Source organism: Phallusia mammillata, chromosome 5 (assembly GCF_965637545.1).
Source record: "Phallusia mammillata chromosome 5, kaPhaMamm4.hap1.1, whole genome shotgun sequence".
Taxonomy (NCBI): Eukaryota; Metazoa; Chordata; class Ascidiacea; order Phlebobranchia; family Ascidiidae; genus Phallusia; species Phallusia mammillata.
Genome location: NC_137256.1, coordinates 10,134,357 through 10,148,423, shown reverse-complemented (window position 1 = coordinate 10,148,423; position 14,067 = coordinate 10,134,357). Strand labels below are relative to the sequence as shown.

At 41.2% G+C, this 14,067-nt stretch overlaps 1 protein-coding gene across 1 annotated transcript in view; it reads right to left on the bottom strand.

The window, feature by feature from the left end:
* Positions 1-11,919: 11,919 nt before the first annotated feature.
* The window catches only part of LOC145229534 (uncharacterized), an 87,244-nt gene continuing 85,096 nt past the window's right edge, over positions 11,920-14,067 (bottom strand). Inside the window, exons 19-21 of the mRNA XM_080094890.1 lie at positions 13,599-13,820; positions 12,915-13,070; positions 11,920-12,553 (exon numbers count right to left, since the gene is read on the bottom strand). Coding sequence (XP_079951016.1) covers positions 12,249-12,553; positions 12,915-13,070; positions 13,599-13,820 — 683 coding nt within the window. The 3' untranslated portion in view covers positions 11,920-12,248. The remainder of the gene's footprint in view (positions 12,554-12,914; positions 13,071-13,598; positions 13,821-14,067) is intronic.

Here is a 14,067-nt window from a genome sequence, read left to right as displayed (position 1 = left end):
GGCTATAGCCTTTCCGTTTTTTCGTATTTCGGGGATAAAAAAAATCGAAGAAAAATCCGGTTTCGGTGGGTTTTCACCGGAATATTCCAGTTTCAAACTGGTTTTGACCGGATTCTGCATCCTACCGAACCTCCAAACCGGTTTATACCGGAATCGGAGAGACAAAATTTTGACCCGATTTTTGAAAAAACCCTAAGACTATAGCCTTTCCGTTTTTTCGATTTTCGGGGGTCAAAAAATCGAAGAAAAATCCGGTTTTCGGTGGGTTTTCACCGGAATATTCCAGTTTCAAACTGGTTTTGACCGGTTTCTGCCTCCTACCGATCCTCTAAACCGGTTTTAACCGGAATCGGAGAGACAAAAATTTGACCCGATTTTTGAAAAAACCCTAAGTCTATAGCCTTTCCGTTTTTTCGATTTTCGGGGGTCAAAAAATCGAAGAAAAATCCGGTTTTCGGTGGGTTTTCACCGAAATATTCCAGTTTCAAACTGGTTTTGACCGGTTTCTTGCTCCTACCGGTTTATACCGGAATCGGAGAGACAAAATTTTGACCCGTTTTTGAAAAACCGTAAGGCTATAGCCTTTCCGTTTTTTCGATTTTCGGGTGTCAAAAAATCGAAGAAACATCCGGTGGGTTTTCACCGGAATATTTCAGTTTCAAACTGGTTTTGACCGGTTTCTGCCTCCTACCGAACCTCCAAACCGGTTTACACCGGAATCGGAGAGACAAAATTTTGACCCGATTTTTGAAAAAACCTAAGGCTATAGCCTTTCCGTTTTTTCGATTTTCGGGGGTCAAAAAATGGAAGAAAAATCCGGTTTTCGGTGGGTTTTCACCGGAATATTCCAGTTTCAAACTGGTTTTGACCGGTTTCTGCCTCCTACCGAACCTCCGAACCGGTTTATACCGGAATCGGAGAGACAAAATTTTGACCCGATTTTTGAAAAAACCCTAAGACTATGGCCTTTCCGTTTTTTCGATTTTCGGGGGTCAAAAAAATCGAAGAAAAATCCGGTTTTCGGTGGGTTTTCACCGGAATATTCCAGTTTCAAACTGGTTTTGACCGGTTTCTGCCTCCTACCGAACCTCCAAACCGGTTTATACCGGAATCGGAGAGACAAAATTTTGACCCGATTTTTGAAAAAAAACTAAGGCCATAGCCTTTCCGTTTTTACGATTTTCGGGGGTCAAAAAATCGAAGGAAAATCCGGTTTTCGGTGGGTTTTCACCGGAATATTCCAGTTTCAAACTGGTTTTGACCGGTTTCTGCCTCCTACCGAACCTCCGAACCGGTTTATACCGGAATCGGAGAGACAAAATTTTGACCCGATTTTTGAAAAAACCCTAAGACTATGGCCTTTCCGTTTTTTCGATTTTCGGGGGTCAAAAAAATCGAAGAAAAATCCGGTTTTCGGTGGGTTTTCACCGGAATATTCCAGTTTCAAACTGGTTTTGACCGGATTCTGCCTCCTACCGAACCTCCAAACCGGTTTATACCGGAATCGGAGAGACAAAATTTTGACCCGATTTTTGAAAAAAAACTAAGGCCATAGCCTTTCCGTTTTTACGATTTTCGGGGGTCAAAAAATCGAAGGAAAATCCGGTTTTCGGTGGGTTTTCACCGGAATATTCCAGTTTCAAACTGGTTTTAACCGGTTTCTGCCTCCTACCGAACCTCCCAACAGGTTTATACCGGAATCGGAGGGTCAAAATTTTGACCCGTTTTTTGAAAAAAACCTAAGGCTATAGCGTTTCCGTTTTTTCGTATTTCGGAGATAAAAAAAATCGAAGAAAAATCCGGTTTCGGTGGGTTTTCACCGGAATATTCCAGTTTCAAACTGGTTTTGACCGGATTCTGCATCCTACCGAACCTCCAAACCGGTTTATACCGGAATCGGAGAGACAAAAATTTGACCCGATTTTTGAAAAAACCCTAAGACTATAGCCTTTCCGTTTTTTCGATTTTCGGGGGTCAAAAAATCGAAGAAAAATCCGGTTTTCGGTGGGTTTTCACCGGAATATTCCAGTTTCAAAGTGGTTTTGACCGGTTTCTGCCTCCTACCGAACCTCCAAACCGGTTTATACCGGAATCGGAGAGACAAAATTTTGACCCGTTTTTGAAAAACCGTAAGGCTATAGCCTTTCCGTTTTTTCGATTTTCGGGTGTCAAAAAATCGAAGAAACATCCGGTGGGTTTTCACCGGAATATTTCAGTTTCAAACTGGTTTTGACCGGTTTCTGCCTCCTACCGAACCTCCAAACCGGTTTACACCGGAATCGGAGAGACAAAATTTTGACCCGATTTTTGAAAAAACCCTAAGACTATAGCCTTTCCGTTTTTTCGATTTTCGGGGGTCAAAAAATCGAAGAAAAATCCGGTTTTCGGTGGGTTTTCACCGGAATATTCCAGTTTCAAACTGGTTTTGACCGGTTTCTGCCTCCTACCGAACCTCCACACCGGTTTATACCGGAATCGGAGAGACAAAATTTTGACCCGATTTTTGAAAAAAACGTGAGGCTATAGCCTTTCCGTTTTTTCGTATTTCGGGGATAAAAAAAATCGAAGAAAAATCCGGTTTCGGTGGGTTTTCACCGGAATATTCCAGTTTCAAACTGGTTTTGACCGGATTCTGCCTCCTACCGTACCTCCAAACCGGTTTATACCGGAATCGGAGAGACAAAATTTTGAAATTTGACCCGATTTTTGAAAAAACCCTAAGTCTATAGCCTTTCCGTTTTTTCGATTTTCGGGGGTCAAAAATTTTTCTTCGATTTTTTGACCCCCGAAAATCGAAAAAACGGAAAGGCTATAGTCTTAGGGTTTTTTCAAAAATCGGGTCAAAATTTTGTCTCTCCGATTCCGGTATAAACCGGTTTGGAGGTTCGGTAGGATGCAGAATCCGGTCAAAACCAGTTTGAAACTGGAATATTCCGGTGAAAACCCACCGAAACCGGATTTTTCTTCGATTTTTTTTATCTCCGAAATACGAAAAAACGGAAACGCTATAGCCTTAGGTTTTTTTCAAAAAACGGGTCAAAATTTTGACCCTCCGATTCCGGTATAAACCTGTTGGGAGGTTCGGTAGGAGGCAGAATCCGGTCAAAACCAGTTTGAAACTGGAATATTCCGGTGAAAACCCACCGAAAACCGGATTTTTCTTCGATTTTTTTGACCCCCGAAAATCGAAAAAACGGAAAGGCCATAGTCTTAGGGTTTTTTCAAAAATCGGGTCAAAATTTTGACCCTCCGATTCCGGTATAAACTTGTTGGGAGGTTCGGTAGGAGGCAGAAACCGGTTAAAACCAGTTTGAAACGGGGGTCAAAAAATCGAAGAAAAATCCGGTTTCGGTGGGTTTTCACCGGAATATTCCAGTTTCAAAGTGGTTTTGACCGGTTTCTGCCTCCTACCGAACCTCCAAACCGGTTTATACCGGAATCGGAGAGACAAAAATTTGACCCGATTTTTGAAAAAACCCTAAGTCTATAGCCTTTCCGTTTTTTCGATTTTCGGGTGTCAAAAAATCGAAGAAACATCCGGTGGGTTTTCACCGGAATATTTCAGTTTCAAACTGGTTTTGACCGGTTTCTGCCTCCTACCGAACCTCCAAACCGGTTTACACCGGAATCGGAGAGACAAAATTTTGACCCGATTTTTGAAAAAACCCTAAGTCTATAGCCTTTCCGTTTTTTCGATTTTCGGGGGTCAAAAAATCGAAGGAAAATCCGGTTTTCGGTGGGTTTTCACCGGAATATTCCAGTTTCAAACTGGTTTTAACCGGTTTCTGCCTCCTACCGAACCTCCCAACAGGTTTATACCGGAATCGGAGGGTCAAAATTTTGACCCGTTTTTTGAAAAAAACCTAAGGCTATAGCGTTTCCGTTTTTTCGTATTTCGGAGATAAAAAAAATCGAAGAAAAATCCGGTTTCGGTGGGTTTTCACCGGAATATTCCAGTTTCAAACTGGTTTTGACCGGATTCTGCATCCTACCGAACCTCCAAACCGGTTTATACCGGAATCGGAGAGACAAAATTTTGACCCGATTTTTGAAAAAACCCTAAGACTATAGCCTTTCCGTTTTTTCGATTTTCGGGGGTCAAAAAATCGAAGAAAAATCCGGTTTTCGGTGGGTTTTCACCGGAATATTCCAGTTTCAAACTGGTTTTGACCGGTTTCTGCCTCCTACCGATCCTCTAAACCGGTTTTAACCGGAATCGGAGAGACAAAAATTTGACCCGATTTTTGAAAAAACCCTAAGTCTATAGCCTTTCCGTTTTTTCGATTTTCGGGGGTCAAAAAATCGAAGAAAAATCCGGTTTTCGGTGGGTTTTCACCGAAATATTCCAGTTTCAAACTGGTTTTGACCGGTTTCTTGCTCCTACCGGTTTATACCGGAATCGGAGAGACAAAATTTTGACCCGTTTTTGAAAAACCGTAAGGCTATAGCCTTTCCGTTTTTTCGATTTTCGGGTGTCAAAAAATCGAAGAAACATCCGGTGGGTTTTCACCGGAATATTTCAGTTTCAAACTGGTTTTGACCGGTTTCTGCCTCCTACCGAACCTCCAAACCGGTTTACACCGGAATCGGAGAGACAAAATTTTGACCCGATTTTTGAAAAAACCTAAGGCTATAGCCTTTCCGTTTTTTCGATTTTCGGGGGTCAAAAAATCGAAGGAAAATCCGGTTTTCGGTGGGTTTTCACCGGAATATTCCAGTTTCAAACTGGTTTTAACCGGTTTCTGCCTCCTACCGAACCTCCCAACAGGTTTATACCGGAATCGGAGGGTCAAAATTTTGACCCGTTTTTTGAAAAAAACCTAAGGCTATAGCGTTTCCGTTTTTTCGTATTTCGGAGATAAAAAAAATCGAAGAAAAATCCGGTTTCGGTGGGTTTTCACCGGAATATTCCAGTTTCAAACTGGTTTTGACCGGATTCTGCATCCTACCGAACCTCCAAACCGGTTTATACCGGAATCGGAGAGACAAAATTTTGACCCGATTTTTGAAAAAACCCTAAGACTATAGCCTTTCCGTTTTTTCGATTTTCGGGGGTCAAAAAATCGAAGAAAAATCCGGTTTTCGGTGGGTTTTCACCGGAATATTCCAGTTTCAAACTGGTTTTGACCGGTTTCTGCCTCCTACCGATCCTCTAAACCGGTTTTAACCGGAATCGGAGAGACAAAAATTTGACCCGATTTTTGAAAAAACCCTAAGTCTATAGCCTTTCCGTTTTTTCGATTTTCGGGGGTCAAAAAATCGAAGAAAAATCCGGTTTCGGTGGGTTTTCACCGGAATATTCCAGTTTCAAAGTGGTTTTGACCGGTTTCTGCCTCCTACCGAACCTCCAAACCGGTTTATACCGGAATCGGAGAGACAAAAATTTGACCCGATTTTTGAAAAAACCCTAAGTCTATAGCCTTTCCGTTTTTTCGATTTTCGGGGGTCAAAAAATCGAAGAAAAATCCGGTTTTCGGTGGGTTTTCACCGAAATATTCCAGTTTCAAACTGGTTTTGACCGGTTTCTTGCTCCTACCGGTTTATACCGGAATCGGAGAGACAAAATTTTGACCCGTTTTTGAAAAACCGTAAGGCTATAGCCTTTCCGTTTTTTCGATTTTCGGGTGTCAAAAAATCGAAGAAACATCCGGTGGGTTTTCACCGGAATATTTCAGTTTCAAACTGGTTTTGACCGGTTTCTGCCTCCTACCGAACCTCCAAACCGGTTTACACCGGAATCGGAGAGACAAAATTTTGACCCGATTTTTGAAAAAACCTAAGGCTATAGCCTTTCCGTTTTTTCGATTTTCGGGGGTCAAAAAATGGAAGAAAAATCCGGTTTTCGGTGGGTTTTCACCGGAATATTCCAGTTTCAAACTGGTTTTGACCGGTTTCTGCCTCCTACCGAACCTCCAAACCGGTTTATACCGGAATCGGAGAGACAAAAATTTGACCCGATTTTTGAAAAAACCCTAAGTCTATAGCCTTTCCGTTTTTTCGATTTTCGGGTGTCAAAAAATCGAAGAAACATCCGGTGGGTTTTCACCGGAATATTTCAGTTTCAAACTGGTTTTGACCGGTTTCTGCCTCCTACCGATCCTCTAAACCGGTTTTAACCGGAATCGGAGAGACAAAAATTTGACCCGATTTTTGAAAAAACCCTAAGTCTATAGCCTTTCCGTTTTTTCGATTTTCGGGGGTCAAAAAATCGAAGAAAAATCCGGTTTCGGTGGGTTTTCACCGGAATATTCCAGTTTCAAAGTGGTTTTGACCGGTTTCTGCCTCCTACCGAACCTCCAAACCGGTTTATACCGGAATCGGAGAGACAAAAATTTGACCCGATTTTTGAAAAAACCCTAAGTCTATAGCCTTTCCGTTTTTTCGATTTTCGGGGGTCAAAAAATCGAAGAAAAATCCGGTTTTCGGTGGGTTTTCACCGAAATATTCCAGTTTCAAACTGGTTTTGACCGGTTTCTTGCTCCTACCGGTTGATACCGGAATCGGAGAGACAAAATTTTGACCCGTTTTTGAAAAACCGTAAGGCTATAGCCTTTCCGTTTTTTCGATTTTCGGGTGTCAAAAAATCGAAGAAACATCCGGTGGGTTTTCACCGGAATATTTCAGTTTCAAACTGGTTTTGACCGGTTTCTGCCTCCTACCGAACCTCCAAACCGGTTTACACCGGAATCGGAGAGACAAAATTTTGACCCGATTTTTGAAAAAACCTAAGGCTATAGCCTTTCCGTTTTTTCGATTTTCGGGGGTCAAAAAATGGAAGAAAAATCCGGTTTTCGGTGGGTTTTCACCGGAATATTCCAGTTTCAAACTGGTTTTGACCGGTTTCTGCCTCCTACCGAACCTCCAAACCGGTTTATACCGGAATCGGAGAGACAAAAATTTGACCCGATTTTTGAAAAAACCCTAAGTCTATAGCCTTTCCGTTTTTTCGATTTTCGGGTGTCAAAAAATCGAAGAAACATCCGGTGGGTTTTCACCGGAATATTTCAGTTTCAAACTGGTTTTGACCGGTTTCTGCCTCCTACCGAACCTCCAAACCGGTTTACACCGGAATCGGAGAGACAAAATTTTGACCCGATTTTTGAAAAAACCTAAGGCTATAGCCTTTCCGTTTTTTCGATTTTCGGGGGTCAAAAAATGGAAGAAAAATCCGGTTTTCGGTGGGTTTTCACCGGAATATTCCAGTTTCAAACTGGTTTTGACCGGTTTCTGCCTCCTACCGATCCTCTAAACCGGTTTTAACCGGAATCGGAGAGACAAAAATTTGACCCGATTTTTGAAAAAACCCTAAGTCTATAGCCTTTCCGTTTTTTCGATTTTCGGGGGTCAAAAAATCGAAGAAAAATCCGGTTTCGGTGGGTTTTCACCGGAATATTCCAGTTTCAAAGTGGTTTTGACCGGTTTCTGCCTCCTACCGAACCTCCAAACCGGTTTATACCGGAATCGGAGAGACAAAAATTTGACCCGATTTTTGAAAAAACCCTAAGTCTATAGCCTTTCCGTTTTTTCGATTTTCGGGTGTCAAAAAATCGAAGAAACATCCGGTGGGTTTTCACCGGAATATTTCAGTTTCAAACTGGTTTTGACCGGTTTCTGCCTCCTACCGAACCTCCAAACCGGTTTACACCGGAATCGGAGAGACAAAATTTTGACCCGATTTTTGAAAAAACCCTAAGTCTATAGCCTTTCCGTTTTTTCGATTTTCGGGGGTCAAAAAATCGAAGGAAAATCCGGTTTTCGGTGGGTTTTCACCGGAATATTCCAGTTTCAAACTGGTTTTTTGACCGGTTTCTGCCTCCTACCGAACCTCCCAACAGGTTTATACCGGAATCGGAGGGTCAAAATTTTGACCCGTTTTTTGAAAAAAACCTAAGGCTATAGCGTTTCCGTTTTTTCGTATTTCGGAGATAAAAAAAATCGAAGAAAAATCCGGTTTCGGTGGGTTTTCACCGGAATATTCCAGTTTCAAACTGGTTTTGACCGGATTCTGCATCCTACCGAACCTCCAAACCGGTTTATACCGGAATCGGAGAGACAAAATTTTGACCCGATTTTTGAAAAAACCCTAAGACTATAGCCTTTCCGTTTTTTCGATTTTCGGGGGTCAAAAAATCGAAGAAAAATCCGGTTTTCGGTGGGTTTTCACCGGAATATTCCAGTTTCAAACTGGTTTTGACCGGTTTCTGCCTCCTACCGATCCTCTAAACCGGTTTTAACCGGAATCGGAGAGACAAAAATTTGACCCGATTTTTGAAAAAACCCTAAGTCTATAGCCTTTCCGTTTTTTCGATTTTCGGGGGTCAAAAAATCGAAGAAAAATCCGGTTTCGGTGGGTTTTCACCGGAATATTCCAGTTTCAAAGTGGTTTTGACCGGTTTCTGCCTCCTACCGAACCTCCAAACCGGTTTATACCGGAATCGGAGAGACAAAATTTTGACCCGATTTTTGAAAAAACCCTAAGACTATAGCCTTTCCGTTTTTTCGATTTTCGGGGGTCAAAAAATCGAAGAAAAATCCGGTTTTCGGTGGGTTTTCACCGGAATATTCCAGTTTCAAACTGGTTTTGACCGGTTTCTGCCTCCTACCGATCCTCTAAACCGGTTTTAACCGGAATCGGAGAGACAAAAATTTGACCCGATTTTTGAAAAAACCCTAAGTCTATAGCCTTTCCGTTTTTTCGATTTTCGGGGGTCAAAAAATCGAAGAAAAATCCGGTTTTCGGTGGGTTTTCACCGAAATATTCCAGTTTCAAACTGGTTTTGACCGGTTTCTTGCTCCTACCGGTTTATACCGGAATCGGAGAGACAAAATTTTGACCCGTTTTTGAAAAACCGTAAGGCTATAGCCTTTCCGTTTTTTCGATTTTCGGGTGTCAAAAAATCGAAGAAACATCCGGTGCGTTTTCACCGGAATATTTCAGTTTCAAACTGGTTTTGACCGGTTTCTGCCTCCTACCGAACCTCCAAACCGGTTTACACCGGAATCGGAGAGACAAAATTTTGACCCGATTTTTGAAAAAACCTAAGGCTATAGCCTTTCCGTTTTTTCGATTTTCGGGGGTCAAAAAATGGAAGAAAAATCCGGTTTTCGGTGGGTTTTCACCGGAATATTCCAGTTTCAAACTGGTTTTGACCGGTTTCTGCCTCCTACCGAACCTCCAAACCGGTTTATACCGGAATCGGAGAGACAAAAATTTGACCCGATTTTTGAAAAAACCCTAAGTCTATAGCCTTTCCGTTTTTTCGATTTTCGGGGGTCAAAAAATCGAAGAAAAATCCGGTTTTCGGTGGGTTTTCACCGAAATATTCCAGTTTCAAACTGGTTTTGACCGGTTTCTTGCTCCTACCGGTTTATACCGGAATCGGAGAGACAAAATTTTGACCCGTTTTTGAAAAACCGTAAGGCTATAGCCTTTCCGTTTTTTCGATTTTCGGGTGTCAAAAAATCGAAGAAACATCCGGTGGGTTTTCACCGGAATATTTCAGTTTCAAACTGGTTTTGACCGGTTTCTGCCTCCTACCGAACCTCCAAACCGGTTTACACCGGAATCGGAGAGACAAAATTTTGACCCGATTTTTGAAAAAACCTAAGGCTATAGCCTTTCCATTTTTTCGATTTTCGGGGGTCAAAAAATGGAAGAAAAATCCGGTTTTCGGTGGGTTTTCACCGGAATATTCCAGTTTCAAACTGGTTTTGACCGGTTTCTGCCTCCTACCGATCCTCTAAACCGGTTTTAACCGGAATCGGAGAGACAAAAATTTGACCCGATTTTTGAAAAAACCCTAAGTCTATAGCCTTTCCGTTTTTTCGATTTTCGGGGGTCAAAAAATCGAAGAAAAATCCGGTTTCGGTGGGTTTTCACCGGAATATTCCAGTTTCAAAGTGGTTTTGACCGGTTTCTGCCTCCTACCGAACCTCCAAACCGGTTTATACCGGAATCGGAGAGACAAAAATTTGACCCGATTTTTGAAAAAACCCTAAGTCTATAGCCTTTCCGTTTTTTCGATTTTCGGGGGTCAAAAAATCGAAGAAAAATCCGGTTTTCGGTGGGTTTTCACCGAAATATTCCAGTTTCAAACTGGTTTTGACCGGTTTCTTGCTCCTACCGGTTTATACCGGAATCGGAGAGACAAAATTTTGACCCGTTTTTGAAAAACCGTACGGCTATAGCCTTTCCGTTTTTTCGATTTTCGGGTGTCAAAAAATCGAAGAAACATCCGGTGGGTTTTCACCGGAATATTTCAGTTTCAAACTGGTTTTGACCGGTTTCTGCCTCCTACCGAACCTCCAAACCGGTTTACACCGGAATCGGAGAGACAAAATTTTGACCCGATTTTTGAAAAAACCTAAGGCTATAGCCTTTCCGTTTTTTCGATTTTCGGGGGTCAAAAAATGGAAGAAAAATCCGGTTTTCGGTGGGTTTTCACCGGAATATTCCAGTTTCAAACTGGTTTTGACCGGTTTCTGCCTCCTACCGAACCTCAAACCGGTTTATACCGCAATCGGAGAGACACAATTTTGACCCGATTTTTTTGAAAAAACCCTAAGGCTATAGCCTTTCCGTTTTTTCGATTTTCGGGGGTTTCTGCCTCCTACCGAACCTCCAAACCGGTTTATACCGGAATCGGAGAGACAAAATTCTATGAACGTTTTCTGGTTCTGTTTTTTCCACAGACGCAAGCAATAATTTTGGAATGCTTTTATTCCCGCTCGTTTGATGCAAAACACATAGAAAATGAAGAAGTTTAAGAAAGAAACATTCACCAAAGCGAGTGCACTACTTATGTCAAAACACTATTTATTTATTTTCTGTAGACACAATTAACCTCCCACCATTAGATATTTTTAAACCCTTTATCTCTTTGTAGAACATTTTTTCAGTATCAGCTATTCATTGGCAACACTTTGTGGGAATTACAACTATCACACAATGAACGAAATACTTTTACACACCACACATTACAAAGAAGCCAAGAAGCTACAGTGAACATAACAATTGGACTTTACATTGACAATAAACACCAGACACTTATATTCGACAAACAAACACGTCTACGGGCTTAATGTGATAAGGCTTTTCGAGCGATTCACGCTGCTAACGGAAAATCAACTGTACATTGAGCACTAGATGTCGCCACACGGCGCTCGCTGGTTTCGTTCCCCAACCAAGACCAGCACCACCGTATGACTGAAATGACAGTAGGAGAAGTGTTTTAAGTGAGTAGCTTAACCGAGCACGGAATAACGTCCCCAGATCGCCAGTCCGCACGGTTTCACTACTCGAAAAAGAAAAGCAAGAACTAAGCCACCAGACATTCAATACTAATGCCTTGAACACGTATAGCAACTCATTAAAACGCCGAAATGAAGTCGTCGACTTGAGGTTGATACGTATCAAGGCTGGAAAGCTAAGAATTCGCATCGCACGGGATAAGTTGTCTCCAAAATCCATCAATGCTTCCTCCAGAAATGCTGTGTAGGGAATAGGAAACGTCCCACTGTTGCATCAATTTGCAGTCCCGCCAAAATGACTGCGTTTGAGCTTCTAATGGACGTAGGACTTTTAGTACACACTTAACACAGCGAATACGATCTAATGTATCATATCATTTGAGTGTTGAACTTGGAGTAGAAGTCATGTCGCCGGAGACGGTCTCGTAGAATATCGGTCTCAGCAATCCGCTTTCTAATTGGTGTCCAAGAGAACAAGAAGGGGCGGGCACAGGGCGTGGCAAAAGAGCTAATAGCGTAAAGAGGAAAGGCGACTGAACAACTAAAACGAAGCGGGAAAAGTAAAAATAATAAAATAAAAGTTTTGTCAGTGGGGGTCGTTTTGCGCAACGGTAAGACGATCGCGATATACATAGCTTAAAAGATCGTTTGCTAAAACGAAAATGTTCACAAAAATAAATTACAAGCTTACAAAAATAATTAAGTCAATATTAAATCACACCGACTGGGCGTTACAGTTTTACAATACACATATACTTTAACAAACACAAAATATCAATATCAATACTCAAATATAAATAACTGTAGTTAGAATATGCTGTCAAATAACTGTAGTTAGAATATGCTTAAATATAAACAAAAAGAAATTAAACAATTACTGGAACTTAAATGACACATATTAGAAACGAGATCAAGCTAACACGAAACGTCTTCCTTGCAAGCCGTCAACAGTAGAAGGGTCAGTCCGTAAAATTCGTTTTCAAATACTTTCAATCCTCTCAGATTAGTGGTTCAGCGCCACAAGCCGTTGCATGACAAGCACACTCCAGCGCAACCTCGTACACATATGCTTTGCTTGAACCATCTGGACACAGCAATTCAGCTGTTCTCTTCTCGGTTCTGATGGTGCTACAGCAAGAGCATTGCTTCTGGAAGGTTCCAGCCTCTGAAGAGAATACAGAGGCGCTGGTACAAGCTCCCTCGCACATGGTAACGTTGACCTTGTTGGCAGATGTGCAGCCGTCGTGCTCAATCTCCTCAACGTAGTCTGTTACAGGTCGGCACTTGTTCTCTGGTAGGTTTCCTGGAAACATAAGATTTTTTAAACAAAGTTCTGAGAAAACGACAAAATGTATCTCAGCAGAAATGAACTGGTATAAATTGAAGAACTACAATCTTATTGCAGTTACGTTTGTCATGTGTGTTCGTATATGTTACAGTTGCTTTATTAAATTAATGTATTTTTTTTATCACACTTAAATCTTCATTTGTTTAACTTATTGCTAGACACTGCCTGAAAGCAGCCTTCGACGTAAGTATAGTGTTATTTATTTACATTAGTCGAAAAAGATCTTGCTAGCTCCAAAGTCATGTATCAACATGATCAAGACCAGAATTGATCAGGAAACTCATACTGACTAATCTAGTAACATGTTGCAACTTACTTGTGATACAAGTAGTGCAGCATCCATCCGCAGTGGTGACAACATTCTCAGGTTCACAAAGTGGATCAATAGGAGCACATGCTGGAGCATTGCACTGGCTGTAGACCTCGTTTGTCACCGGATCAATCATACACTCGCAGTTCGTACAAGAATCGTCTGTATAAGGTATAATGTCGATTAGCAATAGCACTGAAATTTTCCAAAATGATGCGTTTTGTAAGTTTCCATTATTATCGTTGGGCAATCTAAACGAGTTATCCTAATAATGATTCTCCCATCGAGCTTGCTACTTCACGCTTGCTCATTAGAATGATTGGATAACTAATTTGATATCATTTTTATCATTAATAATAATTTTTATTGAATAAATTAAAAGATTAAAGCACGCAGTTTAGTCACAATTTTATTTCTATAAAGCTCTCATCTTTATGAAAGTGTTTTGTCGGTTATTTGCAGGACATTTTACATAGCGTTAGGAAATGCATGAATTTCTAATCACCTACAAAAAGGTGCACAACCTTTCTTATTTTTTTAGTTTTAAGGGTACAAAACCATTATTAGCCACGTTTTGGTTACAATTTTCTGCCTTAATCCAGTTTCGCACTAACATGACTTTTTATGTTTGAAATACCTTAAGCATAGTTTTAACAAACCAGCATTTAATTAAAGCAATCGTAAATTTACCTGAAGCGACCCAAGTCTGTCCTGGGTGGTATTGTTTGCCCTCGAAGTGACAGACAGTTGGTACACAGTCGCCACAACATTGTCCAGCCACTGGAACGTAAGTGTATCCAGAACTACAGCTTGGACACTTGAAGGCAGTGCAAGATGTCTCGTACTCTCCATTGACATCTGGTGTCAGCGAGCAACTGCATTCAGTGCATACATCCTCTTGCCATGTCTCACCTACAATGAAAGTAATAATTGATTGAGGTTTTGAAATCAATGGTTCAGTTGGCAAATCTTAAAAAAAATCTTAAATGAACGGGTTCTAAGTTAAAATTTAAAATGGGTAGTTTTTGTCTCTTAATTTTTGCCGGTTTTGACAAAACATTCAGTTAGTTTCGCCCCTAATTGAGTTTCATAATTGACCTACACCTTTTTCTATTTCACTCTGCTTTAAATTGTCTGTACGATATCTCTATGGCACTTT